The 17,242-nt window shown below is 45.9% G+C and overlaps 1 protein-coding gene across 5 annotated transcripts in view; it reads left to right on the top strand.

The window, feature by feature from the left end:
* Positions 1-1,453: 1,453 nt before the first annotated feature.
* Positions 1,454-17,242, top strand: part of LOC143923547 (NACHT, LRR and PYD domains-containing protein 1b allele 3-like) — a 37,016-nt gene continuing 21,227 nt past the window's right edge. Inside the window, exons 1-5 of one of the 5 annotated variants that reach the window (XM_077447306.1) lie at positions 1,455-1,610; positions 6,582-6,702; positions 6,782-6,999; positions 13,448-13,513; positions 16,898-17,179. In XM_077447306.1, the coding sequence (XP_077303432.1) occupies positions 6,993-6,999; positions 13,448-13,513; positions 16,898-17,179 (355 nt within the window). In that variant the 5' untranslated portion in view covers positions 1,455-1,610; positions 6,582-6,702; positions 6,782-6,992. Of the gene's footprint in view, positions 1,611-6,581; positions 6,703-6,781; positions 7,000-8,292; positions 8,431-13,447; positions 13,514-16,897; positions 17,180-17,242 lie in introns of those variants that run through there. The other 4 variants (XM_077447309.1, XM_077447307.1, XM_077447308.1 and 1 more) reach the window with 4 other exon arrangements.

Here is a 17,242-nt window from a genome sequence, read left to right as displayed (position 1 = left end):
GGTCCCTTCAGCCTCTTCTCCCCTACACTCTGCTAGACCGATCCCTGAAGCCTCTTTTCCTCTACACTCTGCTAGACCAGTACCGGTAGCCTCGCCTCTGGAGTCCTGCTGTCTGTATCAAAGGACGCAGCAGCAGGACGCGGGAGCTGGGGAGCATGCTAGCACGAGTGCCTCAAGGGACCCCAGAAGAGGATGATCGGGGCCACTCGGTGCATAACCAACTGCACAGAGGAGGTAAGTATGACATCTTTGTTTGTTTTTGTTTTGTTTTTTCAAAAGGAACCTTTAGTTACCCTTTAAAGAGGAGGGCCAGCTTTAAAAAAAAATTTAAAAGTCAGCAGCTGCAAACACTGTAGCTGCTGATGCTGACTTTTAATAAGCAGACTTACCTGTCCAGGGTGCCCGCGATGTCGGCTGCCCGAGGCTCTCGGGCGGCCGATCTCGGCTCTCGGGTCCCGGCGCCGCCATTTTAACGAAGGGAAACAGGCGCGAGTCGCGCAGCGCTTTGTGAATGGGGCGCGCTGTGTTCTGGGACACACAGTTCCCAGAACACACAGCGCCCCATTACCCAGAAGACGCCGCACGGAGGAGAGAAGACCGAAGATCACCGCGGAGGAGGAAGAGTCAAATTAGGACGCCTAGCAACAGGCATTTCTGGTAAGTTTTAAAAAAAAAATCATTTTTTTTTCTGATTTTTTTTTGCTAAATTTTAATGTATTTTTGTTTTTCAGGGTGGCCCTCCACTTTAAGTAGTAATGCTTTGATCTTTGTACTGTTTTGAAGAATAAGCAAAAATGTTCCCATGAATTCACCAGCACATGTAATTGCATTATGTGACATGCTTGCTTCTACGGAGAGGGAAGGAGAAGCAGTTTTCGGACAATCCCAATGCTGGCTTATATCAGGAAAATCCAATAGCAACTGGCCATGAAAAATCTATTTTCAAAATCCCCTTCAAATGATCTCAAAGAAGGCCTAGCCCTAGAGCAGGGATGTGCAATTAGCGGACCTCCAGCTGTTGCAGAACTACAAGTCCCATGAAGCATAGCAAGACTGACAGTCACAAGCATGACACCCAGAGGCAGAGGCATTATGGGACTTGTAGTCCGCTAATTGCATATCCCTGCCCTAGAGGCAAACACTCCCTTACAATAAAATGGTTGAATTAGGTGAACATTCACAAATGTCTACGGATTCCTTCAAAATGTGGTCCAGAGATCATTCTACCCAAGTCCCAAAAAACGATATGGCTGGATTGGGTCTGGATCACAGATGGAAGCTGCTTGAGAGAGATATGAGACAGGTGTGGCCCTATGTACAGAATTACTGTCGGTTTCTCTTTGGCTCTGGATCTGTTTAGCATGCAGAATGTAGACATGTAAAAAAAAGGCACAAGCAGGTAGGCTGTCCATTATACCTCTCAGAAACTGAACTTTGATGTGTGCGCAGTCGGGACCCAACACGAGTCAGTTAACTATTAATGTACAGCAATGGGAGTGGCAAGCTTATACTGTATAATGCACATAGTTGAGACGTACATGTTCTTGGGTGTTGTGGCATAACACATACATGGAAGTACTTCTAAAGAGGACCTTTCATTATGACATAAAGTAAGTGTAGCAGTGACTGTATGCTGGACTATTCTGTGTATGATTTCATGCTTTTTTTTTTTTTGCATTCATTATCAACTGCCATTTTCATCAATAGGCTGCATTATGTATGACAACCCCCATAAAGGCATCACAGAGGTGAATTAGAACCAGAATAGCTAACCTGTGTACACACATTGTATGCAGGGCTGCTGATGGGGGGGGGGGGGGACACCGGTCCTCCTGTAGGGGGCCCAGGCACACAGGTGGGCCCGAACAGCAGGTGGAATTGGTGCGGCGGGGCAATTACAGAAGGATGCCCTGCATGGCTCTTTGCAGCAGCTGAAAGCCATTTTCTCTCACTCCCACCTTCTTTCAGCTCCTGCAGAGGGAGACACAGACACAGGGCATCATTCCTGTAATTGCTCCCCCCCCCCCCCCGCATTGATCCCCCTCCCTGTTCTGCCTACTTCTCATCCCCCCTGCGTGCCCCCCTGGCACTGTGCTGCCCCCCGCCCCTCCTGTGGCGCTGCTGGCTTCTCTAGCCTGTAAAAAAAAAATTGTAAAAAGAAAATATGATTTTTTTTAAATTGCAATAAATAATAAAAAAAAACTGTAAAATAAAATAATCTTAAAAATGTAAAAAAAAAAATTATAATTTTTTTAAAACAAATGTAAAAAACAATTAAAAAGGGGCTAATTCACACAGATTATCTGTTATGTTTGTGTCCAAATATTGTTTTGATATATTTGGGTGGTGGGGGGGGGGGGGGGGGCTGCCAGGTAGGCTGTACAGGGCCCTGTGATTTCTAATAGCAGCCCTGATTGTATGCATAGTGATTAGGCCCCAAAATATATAGTGTGACTTTTCAGGGTATGGTAAGGTATAGAATGACACTATGAGAAATAAAGCAACACTGATTCTTTTCAGACCGTGGAAACATCTCATCCTAGGGTTCTGTATGCTGGCAATACTTACCACAGGCAAATCAAAGAGGAAGTGAAAAGAATATTTTGAGGTTTTTCAGGATGTATGACAAAAGGCAAATTATAAAGAAAACCTGATTGTGATGGTCTATGGAGGGAAGACCTGAAAAAACGTAAATATAGTGCGACCTGACACAACCTATTTGTAGCAGCGGCAAGCCTCCATCCCTAATATGTGTTCAGCATTTGAAAAAGAGAGGGAAATGGGACTTTGAATGAGGCACATCACTGAGTGGATACTTTTATTAAATTTGTTTATTAATTAATGAATGAATTATTTTATTAAGTACAAATCATATCATAAAAAGATGTCAATCTGGGATACAGGACACGATTTACTATGATACACTTGTTTAAATATACAGTTATTATCAGGGCTTTTTTTTCAGCGGGAACGTGGGGGAACGCAGTTCCGGCACCTTCAGCACTGAATGTATGTAACAGCATGGGGTGTGCTGGAGGCTCTATTGATGTTGGCTCCTGGGGGATCTATTGTCACTGGTAGGGATCTGATTTTGGGCGAAGGTCTATTGTTGGGGAATATATTTTTGCTGGGGGGGGGTCTTATGTTGCTGAAAGGGATCTACTGTTGAGGGAGAGGTCTTTTTTAACTGGCTGCTGGAGGATCTATTGATGCTGGCTGCTGGGAGATCTGTTGTTGCTGCTGGGAAGGGTCTATTGGGGTGATTCAGACGGGGGGGGGGAGTTCCTGCACCTATTCTCTAAGAAAAAAAACCCTGGTTATTATACAGAATAAAATACAACATGGTTAACAATGTAAATGCATAGACACACTCATCCATTCATAAAACCAATAAACATAAGCGATTGCTCATGGTGAGCCAAACTTGTCTGGGCATCAGTTGGATGTATACTCGATGCACGTTTCATGGCTCATGCCAATCATCAGGAGTAAAAATGCTGTAAACCATTATATATATCTATAGTCTTATACCCTGGCATTTATTGCTGATATATAAGGTTATTAGACATAGTATATGGGATGAAATATATAGTGCATTTCCATCGGCCCTGGGTGAGCCCATCTGTTTTTGGGGGGGTGGGGGGTGATGGGACGTTTCTCCAACCCCGGGGCTGCGATGCACAGCAGTCTCTCCCCTTCCCCCACTATCCCCTTGAACAGGGGTGGGGGCGGGGTCTTGCCTCCTGTGCATCGGCGTCATGATTGTTTTCTCTGCTCGGTGTGTCAACACACCTGAGCATGGAGCTCATTTTTTTTTTCCACCAATTGGAGTTTCATGACGTTGGTGGGGACCCGCCCTCTGCTGGGGATATAAGCTGTCTGGGTTAGCCAGCTGAAGTAGGGATTTGTCTCATTAATAGTAACTTCATTTCATAAGGTCCTATTTTCATATCCTTGCAGAGCAGTATGGACTGTTAAGCATACATCAGACATATACGGTCGTGACATGGTCACCTGGTCTCTACTAGGGTGACCACATTTCCAAACCGCCATTTAGGGACATCCCCCTCCTCCTAAAAATCAGCTTGTGCCGTAACGAATCACAGCACAGCTGAGGCTTCGGGTGCGCGCTTTACCCAGAAGCACTGATCACGCCCCTCAAAAAAGGCCGCCACCTCGCCATTTTACTCACTGACAGTACTTGTCCTGGCCGGCCGAGACCTGTTTTACCTTGTTCCAACGCTGGCTCTACAGTTATAACACGCAGGAGGATTCATGATTTCTCCTATCACCAGCAGGGGGTGGGGATTGTGCCTCTCTAGACATTCCCGGCCAGGACAAGTACTGTCAGTGAGTAAAGCGGCGATGTTGGGTGCTTTTTGGGGGCATCAGCCCTGGGGGTGGGTGTCAGTTTCATTCCAGGACACAGTATTCCTAGAGGCAATTCAGTTCGCATTGTGCGCTATACAAGTATTTCATTCATTCATTCATTCAGTATTGTCCCGGAATGAAGGTGCCCAGGACAGACCTGCAAAATGCGGGACTGTCCTGGGCAATCTGGGAACGAGTGGTCACCCTAGTCTCTACCCAGCTGCTATCCCTGATCTGGATCTGATTCCTCACCTCAGCCCCAGGGGAGATCGATATTCCTCTCCTCTGCATCCCCTGGACATAGGTTGGGCATAATTTTCGGGCCGGATTGTAAGTTTTAGACCCCTTTTTTTGAGAGATGGTTCTCCGTTTAAAGGTTATACCATATTTACAGATATCCTTGATTTTATTTCAAAGCATTTTTACTCCTGATGATTGGCATGAGCCATGAAACGTGCGTCGAGTATATATCCAAATGATGCCCAGACAAGTGTGGCTCACCATGAGCAATCGCTTATGTTTATTGGTTTTATGAATGGATGAGTGTGTCTATGCATTTGCATTGTTAACTATGTTGTATTTTATTGTGTATAATAACTGTATATTTAAACAAATGTATCATAGTAAATTGTGTCCTGTATCCCAGATTGACACTTTTTATGATGTGATTTGTACTTAATAAACTAATTTAATCAAAGTATCCACTCAGTGACGTGCCTCATTCAAAGTCCCATTTCCCTCTCTTTTTCAAATGCTGAAAAACATAAAAGCATCATCTTTTAAGTTCAGTATTATTAGCAAAACTGCAAGGAATGTATAATGATCCCAGATGGGTGATGGGGGATGTCCCTAGATGCACATATCCCTAGATGGTGGAATCCATGCAGGTTATTTAGCATTGTCAAGGCCAACTGGTCAGAAGCACCAGCAAGATGGTCATAGGCCGTCACCAGGATGCCGCCTCTGGAAGTTCCTGGTCTTCACTAGAGCTTCTGGTGATGTGGTTGGAATTGGTGGACACTCCCAAAGTACAGACCCAAACAAAGTATTGTTCAGTTCCAAGTGTAGTTCAAGAATATCTTGGGAGTACAGCTGAAATTCACCGCTATGGGCAACCAGAATTGAAACTTTAGAATGCAGAAAACAAGAATGGTCCAATCTACAGCAAATCATATAACTTATTAGCTGGATTGTCTGGAATTCTAAATGACATATTTGTCTACAGATTGCAGATGCACTACAATACAACAAGGGAGCTCAATCAAAAATGAATGAGTGCAGTGGCATAAAGGCAAAGAGGAATAGATGCCAGCTTCTTTAGCTATTTGCCTCATTCCTTCTGATGGAGATCCTTTACTAGGAGATTGTATAGTCCATACAGTACAGATGCTTTAGAGGTCTGCCCTAAGCCCTGATGAGGGGGACCACCTGGTCCCCAAAACACTTGTCTACCTACTGTTAATGTAATAAAGGTATATAGAAACTTGTGATAGTTTGGTATGCCCGCCTCTTTTTGCTCATGAGCTTCTTTGGGGCAGAGTTGCACATTTTTGGCCCCTATAGACATCAATGTTAGCGCCTGAAAGACACCTAAAACCACTGATTTTGTGTGATTTCATGCCTCACCTTATCCTGATAACTTGCTTTCCTTTGGCTAAAACCAAACCGCTCAAGCCTGAATGTATACACAACTGAATAAAAATAAGCTTGAAGGAGCTCACATGTGAATCTAGCCCTAGTTCTGGTCTGAACAAGCCCAAAGATAAGTATTTTAGGCTCAATTCACAAAGTTATAGCACAATCCTAAAGGGGAAGACTTCCCCTATCCTTGTGATCAAGCCAAGAGTGGTGGAAGGCTCCAAAGAAGGCTGCTTTGGGGTTGGAGACATCACGGTATGTCGTCAATGCACCGATTATACAAATACTGCACGAAGGGCTAATTGGAGTGCTGACTTTTTCCTGCACTCAAGCTGGGCCATACACTGTTAGATTCTCAAATAACCTTTCACGAAAAGTTGTTTGTGTCAGCATTTCATGGGCCCATCATTGACTCAATAAATTTTTGTATGCTTGCTGGATTTTAATGTTTGATTTTTCAATCCTTTACAATACTATACAAATACAATACAAAGGGGTTTTCCCAACTCAGTTCACAAATGAAATGACAACAATTTTCCATCCTGAGCCTTTGAATTTTATTGTCCATACAGTCTACCACAAACATCGGATTTATCCCGAAAAGCTATTAGAAAACTGAATGAACGCAAGAAAACGAAACAAACGCATCCAAAACAAACGTTTTTGTGTATGTGTAAGGCCAGTTTTATCCTGGTGAGTTAACTTTGTGAATTGAGCTGTTTGTATTCTTTTTTTTATTTCTACAGTCATCATTTTTGTCTTATTTCAACAGTTTGTGTGTGGGGAGAGATCACGAAGCCGGGGAGAGGGAGACAAATAGGCCGACTCACACACTATACGTCCATTTTCTGAGAATTTGTTTATTCGACATCTGCACACAGCAGTGAGAGAGTGCAGACCTCCACCCCACCTCTCCGACATTCCACCGCAGAGGAAATACAGTTTCACTTTCACGTTTGGTGATCTCGCCCGTCTTCACAAATATGGCTTGTAAGTTCAGAATTAACAAAACAATGTTATTTTTCTTTAGCAGGAACAAAAGAGGTGTGTGTGCATGCGTCTGTACACGGCGTCTGTACACGGAGTCCGACACGTGTGTGTGGTGTTTCAATGTGCTGCTTCTGCATTTCTCCTCTGTTATATTCAATGTTTCTTTTATCTCTTGAACATAACTGGAAGTGTTCACATCTAAGATCTGCAGCAGCCTTACAGAAAACTTCTATGGTTTCTGGTCTCCTTCTGAAAATGCTTGAAGCTCAACTCCCCCCGTACTGCAAGGGTTAAATTCTCATTTACATCTAGGGAGGTGGGAAGGAATGTCCCAAATACACTCACATGGAGCCTCATGAACATTCAGTTCCATTAATGGTTCTTCTCCATGTTATTAAAAGGAGGCCTCTTCTCCTTAGTACTCTCCTAGGCCGATCCCTGCAGTCTCTTCTCCTCTACACTCTGCTAGACCAGTCCCTGCAGATCTCTTCTCCACTCTGCTAGACCTGTCCCTTCTGCCTCTTTTCCTCTACATTCTGCTAGACCAGTCCCTGAAGATCTCATCTCCTCCACTCTGCTAGAACAATCTCTGCAGCCTCTTCTCCTCTACACTCTGCTTGACCGGTCCCTGCAGATCTCTTCTCTTCTACACTCTGCTAGACCGGTCCCTACAGTCTCTTCTCCTCTACACTCTGCTAGACCAATCTCTGCAGCCTCTTCTCTTCTACACTCTGCTAGACCAGTCCCTGCAGATCTCTTCTCCTCCACTCTGCTAGATCGATCTTGGCAGCCTCTTCTCCTCTACACTCTGCTTGACCGGTCCCTGCAGATCTCTTCTCCTCTACACTCTGCTAGACCAGTCCCTGCAGTCTCTTCTCCTCTACACTCTGCTAGACCGATCTCTGCAGCCTCTTCTCCCCTACACTCTACTAGAACAATCCCTGAAGCCTCTTCTCCCCTACACTCTGCTAGACCGGTCACCTGCAGTCTCTTATCCCATACACCAATTCCTGCAGCCTCTTCTCTTCTACACTCTGCTAGACCGGTCACCTGCAGTCTCTTCTCCCATACACCAATTCCTGCAGCCTCTTCTCTTATACACTCTGCTAGACCGGTCCCTGCAGCCTCTTCTCCCCTACACTCTACTAGAACAATCCCTGCAGCCTCTTCTCCCCTACACTCTGCTAGAGCAGTCCTTGCAGCCTCTTTTCCTCTACGCTCTGCAAAGCCAGCCCCTGCAGCCTCTTCGCCACTAAACTTTGCTCGACTGGTCCCTGCAGCCTCTTCTCCCCTACATTCTGCTAGACCAGTCTCTGCAGCCTCTTCTCCCCTAAACTCTGCTAGACCGGTCCCTGAAGCCTATTGTCTCCTATACTCTGCTAGACCTGCCCCTGCAGCATGATCATCACTTTTAGTTTCATTGGATGACAGGTGAGACATCACAGGTTACCAAAAATTATTTTTGTCCTTTTTGTGATGAAGAAATTTTTTTTTTTAAATGTAAGTTACACCCAGGCCCCAAAAATGTTTGCACCATCCCACCGTCCACAGGACACGCATTGGGGGTGCCTGTGCATGAAACCAATCATTCTGCTACACGTGTTACATATCTTCGCACATGCTGGAGTGAGAGCAATAATTCTAGTCCCATTATTTACTGTTAACTCTAAACTGATCGGCTTTAAAAGCATAGCCTATGGAAAATATAAGGTTTCTGAAGTTTGCCACCATTTCATGGGCGCATTCAATTTTAGGCCGGGTTCACACCAGAACATACAGTGGCTCACAGCAGGAATCCGGTGTGTCTCCATTGACCGTTTCAGGTCTGATTTCAGACCAAATTTTGGCCTGAATTTGGACCTGAAACAGGCCAAAAGACGCACAGGACCCCTGAGCAATTCGCACCGGAGCTGCTGCGGTGATGTATGAACCCCGCTCCATAGAGAGCCAGTCACAATCTCCTGCTATGCGAATTGGATGCTGCGAAAACCGCATCCAATTCGCACTGGTGTGAGCCCAGCTTTAAGGTTTGACATGTTGGATATCTATTTACTCAGCGCAACCTCATCTTTTTATTATTTTAACAAAAAGTGGTCGTTTAGTGTTTGTGTGCACTTAAAATAACTTTGTGTATTTTTGTACAGAAATATATATATATATATATATATATATATATATATATATATATATATATATATATATAATTTTATTTTTTTATTTTTTAAACCACTGCACTGTAATTTTGTGACATAAGAAAAAAATGGAACTACCACCATTGTATTCCCTAACGTGTCTGCTTTCAGAAAATATAAAATGTTTGGGGGATTTTAAGTAATCTTCTGGCTTAAAATTATTGTTTAAACGTGTGCAAAAAAAATGCAAAGATGGCTCAGTCAGATATTAATTTTTTTTGTTTTTTGTTTTTTTCTTGCTAAAATGCTAAGTGCTGGGGAATAATCACACACATACCTACATATATAATCATGAAATGTGTTTTTCTGCGTCTTAGTATAGTCCTCCATGAGCTCCTGGCCTCTTTTCCCCCTCACTTCATGCTGGGTGTGTAGCCTCCGTTCATCCCAGTTTTGGATGTATTCAGGGATGGGCAGACAAGATTACTACAGTGTGGCAGGCTGTGGGTAGCAGGGATTTATGCTGTACCTGTCCTTCTGGGTACACACAATGGGGAAGGATAGAAAGAGGCTAAAGCCACATGTGGCCCTTAAAGAGGAACTGAACTCTGGAAGCTGTGCAGCGAGCAGAGGGCAAAGAACTAGTCGCCAGTATTGCCTGTGGTCTCTTTTTAGCTGATCTTTTCCCCATTACTGACTTGCCATGCTTTGTTCTGCATTGTCTCTTGGTGGAAGTGGCCATCTTGCTATAGGCAGGGCTTTTCTTCCCCATTTATGGAGCCTCCGGGAAAGAGAACGGTGAGCAGCCCTACAGGTGCATCGCCCAATCTCACTGCAGATCTCCTGAGACTGGCAGTCAGGGGCAGCAGTGCCTGAGATCTCACACTGTGGATATACAGCTATCAGGATACAAAACAGTACCTAGGCACCCTCACATACCAGGAAGCACACTGTTATTTTTCAGGAGGAATTCCAAACAAAATGTAGATTTTTCCCAGTACTGCTTAGGCACAGTTTGTTCACATCATAACTGCTTTTCGATCCATACAAGCCAATAGGAATGGAACTTGAAGCACGCTGATGCCGTTTGCAAAGGAGGTCACATACACCTGTCAATGTATTCTTATTGATCTCAGGACCATCTAAAGCAGATTTTCAATGCAAGAGGAGTGTACCTAAATGGAGCACCCTGACATTTAGGCAGGGATGCTATCAAATTTAGTTGCCTGGCGATATTTGCCTTGGCCAATTGTTAGGAGATAAATTGATTTCTCCCTAATTCTGGAATTGCTGCACTTTTCTCTTCTCTCACTAGGTGGCATTGTAGCTAGTGGTGTTAGATAAGACAAGGGCATAGCAAGGACAGATTAGGAATAAGTGGCGTGTCTCAGCCAATGGGCAGAGATTTTCTTTGGTCCCTTGGCCTGCTGGGACAGCCTATTTATTTGGGTGAGGTCAGTTGATCGGGGTACTGTGCCACCTGGATGGCTGTCTGGGTGGACGTGTGTTGTACTGTTCCGGGCTGCTAGGCCGGAAACCTAAGGCCTATTCCAGGGACATCTGGCTGATAAACTGTCTGAGGGCCTATCCAGAAGTAGGAAAAGCAGCGTAGGGTTGGGACTGGGGGCTTGTAGTCCAACCAGAAGTAATGGTTCCACCGGCCAGGGAACCAGCTGTGGTCGGAGGTAGAGGGTAAGCTGTCACCACTAAGGAACCATCTACCTTGTTACCAGGGACCACAGTGAGTAAGCTGAGGCCAGTACCATAGCAGTCTTCTCGCCAGCCGGGGACAGTGAAGAAGTGGGAAAACTTCAGTAAGTGCCAAGTCAGGAACCAAGCGGGACAGCAGAGGTGACGCTTGTGGAGCATCAGCGAGTGCTAAGCCAGGGACCTAGCAGGTCAGCGGGGGTGACGCTTGAGGAGTATCTGTGAGTGCCAAGCCAGGGACCCAGCAGGAGAGCGGGGGTGACGCTTGAAGAAGATACTGAGTGCTAAAGTGGAAGAGCTCAAGGGATCCAGTGACTAGTGGATCTAAAGTCTAGTGAGAGAGACTGGGAGTTTGTTGAGTGAAGACCCACAATGAGTGTGAGGTAAGCTGTGAACTGTTTGTGTTGCAAATAGTTGAATACATTTGCCGTTAGTAACAGCTGTCCTACCTATACAGAAATGGTGTCCGCTTGGAGGCCTTCACCTATGAATCTGTTTGCCTATAGAAGTCTCAGAGTCTGCTAATTATCTTTGCATCTACCTAACAGTGTCCTGGCCCTAACCCTCTCTCTCACAGTTCTGTTTAAGAGACAATAAATCTCTTTGCATTCAAAGAGTGTCTGGCGCCCACCTGTTCATCTTGCATTACACCCACCATGCCTTGTAACCCACTCCACACAGAAGGATATCAGCTCTCCCTAACTCTGGAGGTCACCATTAGGCCTAAAGAGGCCCGGGACTTTGCTACATAAAATAAGCTGCATTGCCCCATCCATACAAGCCCAAATCCTGCTGACACAGGCCCCATGAATGACATGTATTTGTCAAATGAGTTGCTGTTTATCTGGATATCCTGTTCCTTCTTGTCTTGTGTGTTTGTCTCTTGCTGATAAAGGAAAAGAACCAGCTGACTACAGAGAAGAAACATAAAGCTGTTGTTATCAACCTCTTTGAGACCGGGACCACGCCAAAAACGCCCATACCCTAACAAAAAATAGTAAAGTTTATACTCACACAGTATGCGCAGTCTCACTGCGTGGACAAGGCACAATACCTTGTCTCCTATGTGCCGGTTCACACCACTGCGCTGCATGCAGTACTTTTTATCAGCGCAGTGCAAGGCAATCCATTGACATGCACCGCGCAGCTGTGTGACATGTCAATAAAGTTTAAAAAAAAAAAACATTACTGCACTGGTCTCAGCCACACCACACTGCAGCTTTAGAATATAGTGTCCAATATGTACAAGCCCTAAAAGTATGGGAATGCAAAATGTGCATTGAAATGTAGGATGGCTCTGGACTGGGCTTTGTCACTGTAGAAAATGAGGGTTATAGACAATGTTAGGGGACTCTCTAGTGACTTGGTGACCCTGTAGGGGATGAGCTTTCTAGAGGGGCCTCGAAAGCACCATGGGAAGCTGGGCAGCACTATGGGAGTTTGGGGGGTCAATGTGGAGGTTAAGGGCTCTCAGGGGGCCTGGGGGCATTGTGGGAGGCTGGGTAGCACCATGGGAGGTTGAGTGTAACTGTGGAGGCTAAGGGCTTTTAGGGGGGGGCTGGGGGCACCCTGGTAGGCTGGGCAGCATTGTGGAAGGTTGAGGGGCACTGTAGAGGCTGAGGGCTCTCAGAGGGCCTGGGAGCCCTGTGAGGCTGGGTAACACCATGGGAGTTTGGGGTACAATGTGGAGGTTAAGGACTCTCAGGGGGCCTGGGAGCACTGTAGTAGGCTGGGCAGCACCGTGTAAGGTTGAGGGTCACTGTGGAGGCTAAGGGCTCTCAGGGGGACAGGGAGCAATGTGGGGGTTTGAGCAGCACCATAGGAAATTGGGGGTCAGTGTGGAGGTTAAGGACTCTCAGGGGGCCAGGGAGCACTGTAGGAGGCTGGGTAGCACCACTGGAGATTGGGGGTCAATGTGGAGGTAAAGGGCTCTCAGGGGGCCCTCTGGGCAGCTGGTCAGCACCATAGGAGGTTGGGGGTCACTGTGGAGGCTAAAGGCTCTCAGGGGCCTGGGGGTACTGTAGGAGGCTGGGTAGCATCATGGGAGGTTAGGGGCCACTGTGGAGGCTAAGAGTTTTTGGGGGGTCTGGGGGCACGGGCTGGGTGGCACTGTGGGAAGTTGAGGAGCACTGTAGAGGCTGAGGGCTCTCAGGGGGCCTGGGGGCACTGTGGGAGGCTGGGCAGTTATGTTGGAGGTTGGGGGGGGGGTCACTGTGGACGCTTAGGGCTCTCAGGGAGCCTTGGGGCACTGAGGGAGGCTGAGAAGCACCATGGAAAATCGGGGGTCAGTGTGGAGGTTAAGGGCTCTCAGGGGGCCAGGAAGCACTGTAGTAGGCTGGGTAGCACCATTGGAAATGGGGGGGGGGGGGCACTGTAGAGGCTGAGGGCTCTCAGGGGCATGGGGGCATTATAGGCAACTATAGCAGGTTGGGAGGCACTGGAGGAGATTAGGAGATCTGTAGCTGGCTGAAGGCCTGGGAAAAGGGAGGCCATGGCCCAGCAGTGGACCACAGCCTGGTGATTGAGAGTCACTGATCTAAAGAGATTATGTAAATTGTCACACCGTTGTTATGAATTTATGACATTGTCTTCTCTTCTTTTTTCTGCAGCCCAAGTCTTCGCCGGTAATCCAAATGACCTGCTGAGAGCCCTCGAAAGGGACGCACTAGAATGCAGTGAGTGTTGTGTTCATTGCATTGCTTCATTATCTCAAAAGCTTTCACAGCAATCTTTTGCGTAGCCTTTAACTACTTTGCTTACTGGACACTTAAACCCGCCTGCTGTCCAGACCAATTTTCAGCTTTCAGCGCTGTCACACTTTGAATGACAATTGCTTGGTTATACAACACTGCACCTAAGTGAAATTTTTATAATTTATTTTCCTACAAATAGAGTTTTATTTTGATGGTATTTGATCACCTCTGCGGTTTTTATTTTTTTGTTAAAAAAATGTAAAAAGACTGAATAAAAAAATATATATATTTTTTATATATTTTGTTATAAAATTTTGCAAACAGGTAACTTTTCTCCTGTATTGATGTACGCTGATAAGGCTGCACTGATGGGCACTGATAGGCTACACTGATGGACTGCACTGATGGGCACCGATGGGCAGCACTGATGGGCACCGATAAGGCGGCACTGGTGGTCACTGATAGGCGGCACTGGTGTGCACTGAGAGGTGGCACTGATGGGTGTCACTGAAGGGCATTGATAGGTGGCACTGGTGGGCACTGAGAAGTGGCACTAATAGGTGGAACTGATAGGTGGCAGTGATGGGCACTGATGGGTGGCAGTGATGGGCACTTATGGGTGGCAATAATGGGCACTGGTAGGTTACACTGATAGGTAGCACTGCTAGGTGGCACTGATTGGCACCACTGGTGGACATTGATAGGTGGCACTTGTGGGCATTGATAGGTGGTACTCATGGGCATTGATAGGTTGCACTGGTGTGCACTGGCAGGTGTCACTGGCAGGGGGTACTGATTGGCACAGATGAGGCAGATGTGCCTCCTTCTTCAAGACCGATGTCCCTTGTACATAAGCTGGTGATTGGCTTATTGGTTACAGAACTTTTGTTTACACACGTGATCAGCTGTCATTTGCTGACAGCTGATCACATGGTAAGGGACCGGGACCGCTAGACGAATGTCACAAACCTTTGTGCAGGCTTCACAAATTGTGTCCATAATTTCTGTAGTAGAGTAATTCCCATGATCACTGGCTCCATCTGGTGGCCAAAATGTGGTACAGTTTTCTGAAATTCCCCAATGATAAAAATATACCTCATTTTGGCTACTAGATGGCGATGGTGATCATAGGCATGACCCTGTTACAGAATTTCCAGCAAAAATGTGTGCAGCAAATTTATGTGTGATGTTTTAAAAAAAGACCCCAAAGTGTTTTTACTAGAGGGGTAATTTCACACTATTATACATGAAATTAAAGGGCCTGAATAGTAGGTTCAGGAAAAATTCTGTACTAAAGGAACACAGACTATGGGGGTAAATTGCTCCTTAAAGCTGAGCCTGAAAGCATATATAAAAGGCACAGCTCTGTAATCATTAAAACCCAACCCCACCCTTCAAGGGTTAAATGCTCACAATGCCAAGGTAATATAGTACAGGTAGGATTACGTACCTTACACCCCCACTACAGCAATCTCCTGCTTTTCCTGATGCTCTGGTCTGATGGCAGAGCCCCTGCATCATCACATGCAATTCAGGGATATTAAGGTATGTATTTTCTCCTTTTTGCAGCATCCGTAGACATAACAATCACCGAACCCTTGCAGTATTTGGCCAGTTATCAGCCTCTTGCAGTCCATTGTATAGGTGAGGTTAGAGTGGGAGAAGAAGAAGCACGAGGTGCCGCTCAGTCCAGATATGGGCAATGAACATGCTGACAGGTGGAGAGAGTAGAGTGGTGTAGATATGAGTTCATCACTGTGCTGCTGCTTCTTCTTTCACTGTCCAGTCACAGGCTGGAGGAGAGTTCAGAATGATCTAGACCAGGGATATGCAATTAAAGGACCTCCAGCTGTTGCAGAACTACAATTCCCATGAGGCATAGCAAGACTCTGACAGCGACAAGCATGACACCCAGAGGCAGAGGCGTGGTGGGACTTGTAGTTTTGAAACAGCTGGAGGTCCACTAAATGCATATCCTTGATCTAGACCAGTGATGGTGAACCTTGGCACCCCAGATGTTTTGCAACTACATTTCCCATGATGCTCAACGTGAGCATCATGGGAAATGTAGTTCCAAAACATCTGGGGTGCCAAGGTTCACCATCACTGGTCTAGGCTCTACTTAGAGGAAGAAGGTTGAATGATGTTGTCTGTCATTTAACCTGGAAGACTGAGGACATCTAGTGGTGGAAATAATTTACTGTGAGCTAGGGGAGGGTAATATATCTCTGGAATAGCAATAAACTGCCAGTTCAGACCAAATTTTGCTTGTTCAGAGATTTGACAAAATGGTCAACATAAATTGTCGTTCAAACTAGTTTTTAGGAAGACAGTAGCTGCCCCCCGACAACCACCTGGCCAGAGTTGTGATGAAGAGGACCTTGTCCATATGAACATGGGAACACGGTGCTTTGTCAGAGGGGTTCATGTTGAGGGTATGTGGCCTGGTATGAATCAGGAGGGAAAAGGCCACATGCTCATCCATCCTTTTCTGGACAGCTTGGGATTGGTATGGATTTTGGGACAAGGAGCATGGAGATAGGCTTAGAAAGAAACCAGGAGGCACAGGGGGCTCAGCGAGTTGCATGGTGATGCATTATTTGAATGTCCTTCAAGATAGTGCCTAGCTGCGGTACCGATGGCTTCTAATTGGATGCACGCCAAGCAAGCATCAGGTATTGGCACCAGCTGTGATTGAAGCAGAAGCTACAAGGGAATTCTGACAAGGGGAGTGTTAGGAGTTCAAGATGGGGCTTACAAAGATGTTGCTTTCCTCAGCTGGGCAAAATGACAGTTCCTGTTTAAAAACAAGGTAGCAATGGGATCGGCACAGTGGTGTAGTGGTTAGCACTCTCGCCTAGCAGTAAAAAGGGTCGCTTGTTTCGAATCCCAACCATGACACTACCTGCCTGGAGTTTGCATGTTCTGCCTGTGTTGGTTTCCTCCAGGTACTCCAGTTTCCTCCCACACTCCAAAGACATGCTGGTAGGTTCATTAGCTTCTGTCCAAAATTGACCCTAGTATGTTAATGGGGACCTTGGATAAAGGGTAGGGACTGATGTGAGTGTGTGATGTACAGGGATAGGGATAATTGTAGACACTCACTCAGGTTGAACTGGATGGACTGGTGTCTTTATTCAACGTTACTAACTATGCAATGGAAGCTCCAACTTTATGATCCTGACAGATGAGATAACATGCACTGCATTGATGCATTCACACAATTTTGCAGTAACCATGAAATAAAACACAGTTCAGGAATATTCCTTTATCTCATTGTTTTGCCAATTGAAAAAGGTTTTTGTTTCCCTGTGTGTCTGGCGATGTGAAATTGATGGGTTATGTTGATGTTTCTGAATTTTCCAGGCAGGCGGCACTTTGTGACTAAACACGAGCAGAACCTGATAAATGGGACTGATAATGTAGATGCCATCCTGCATGAGCTCCTGGAAGAGGGACTTCTGTCCGATGGACAATACAGAAACATTTGCAGTAAACCGTCCTCCCGGGATAAGATGAGGCAGCTCTATCAATATGTCTTCCTCTGGGATTTCGAGGACAAGGACACTTTCTTGGAGATCCTGAAGAATCACAACAGAATGCTTATAGCAGCCTTGGAGAGGAGGGATGGTATGCCAGAGGAAAGCGGTAAGTCTCTGCCATACTTTGTGTATCAGGTTTTCATTACTGGAGCCTAAAACTTTCCACTTC

The sequence above is a fragment of the Lithobates pipiens genome, unplaced genomic scaffold (assembly GCF_037356315.1).
Source record: "Lithobates pipiens isolate NorthernLeopardFrog02 unplaced genomic scaffold, aLitPip1_a1.2 Scaffold_22, whole genome shotgun sequence".
NCBI lineage: Eukaryota > Metazoa > Chordata > Amphibia > Anura > Ranidae > Lithobates > Lithobates pipiens.
Note: the sequence above shows the minus strand (reverse complement) of the source record. Positions and strands in the feature narration are given on the sequence as shown.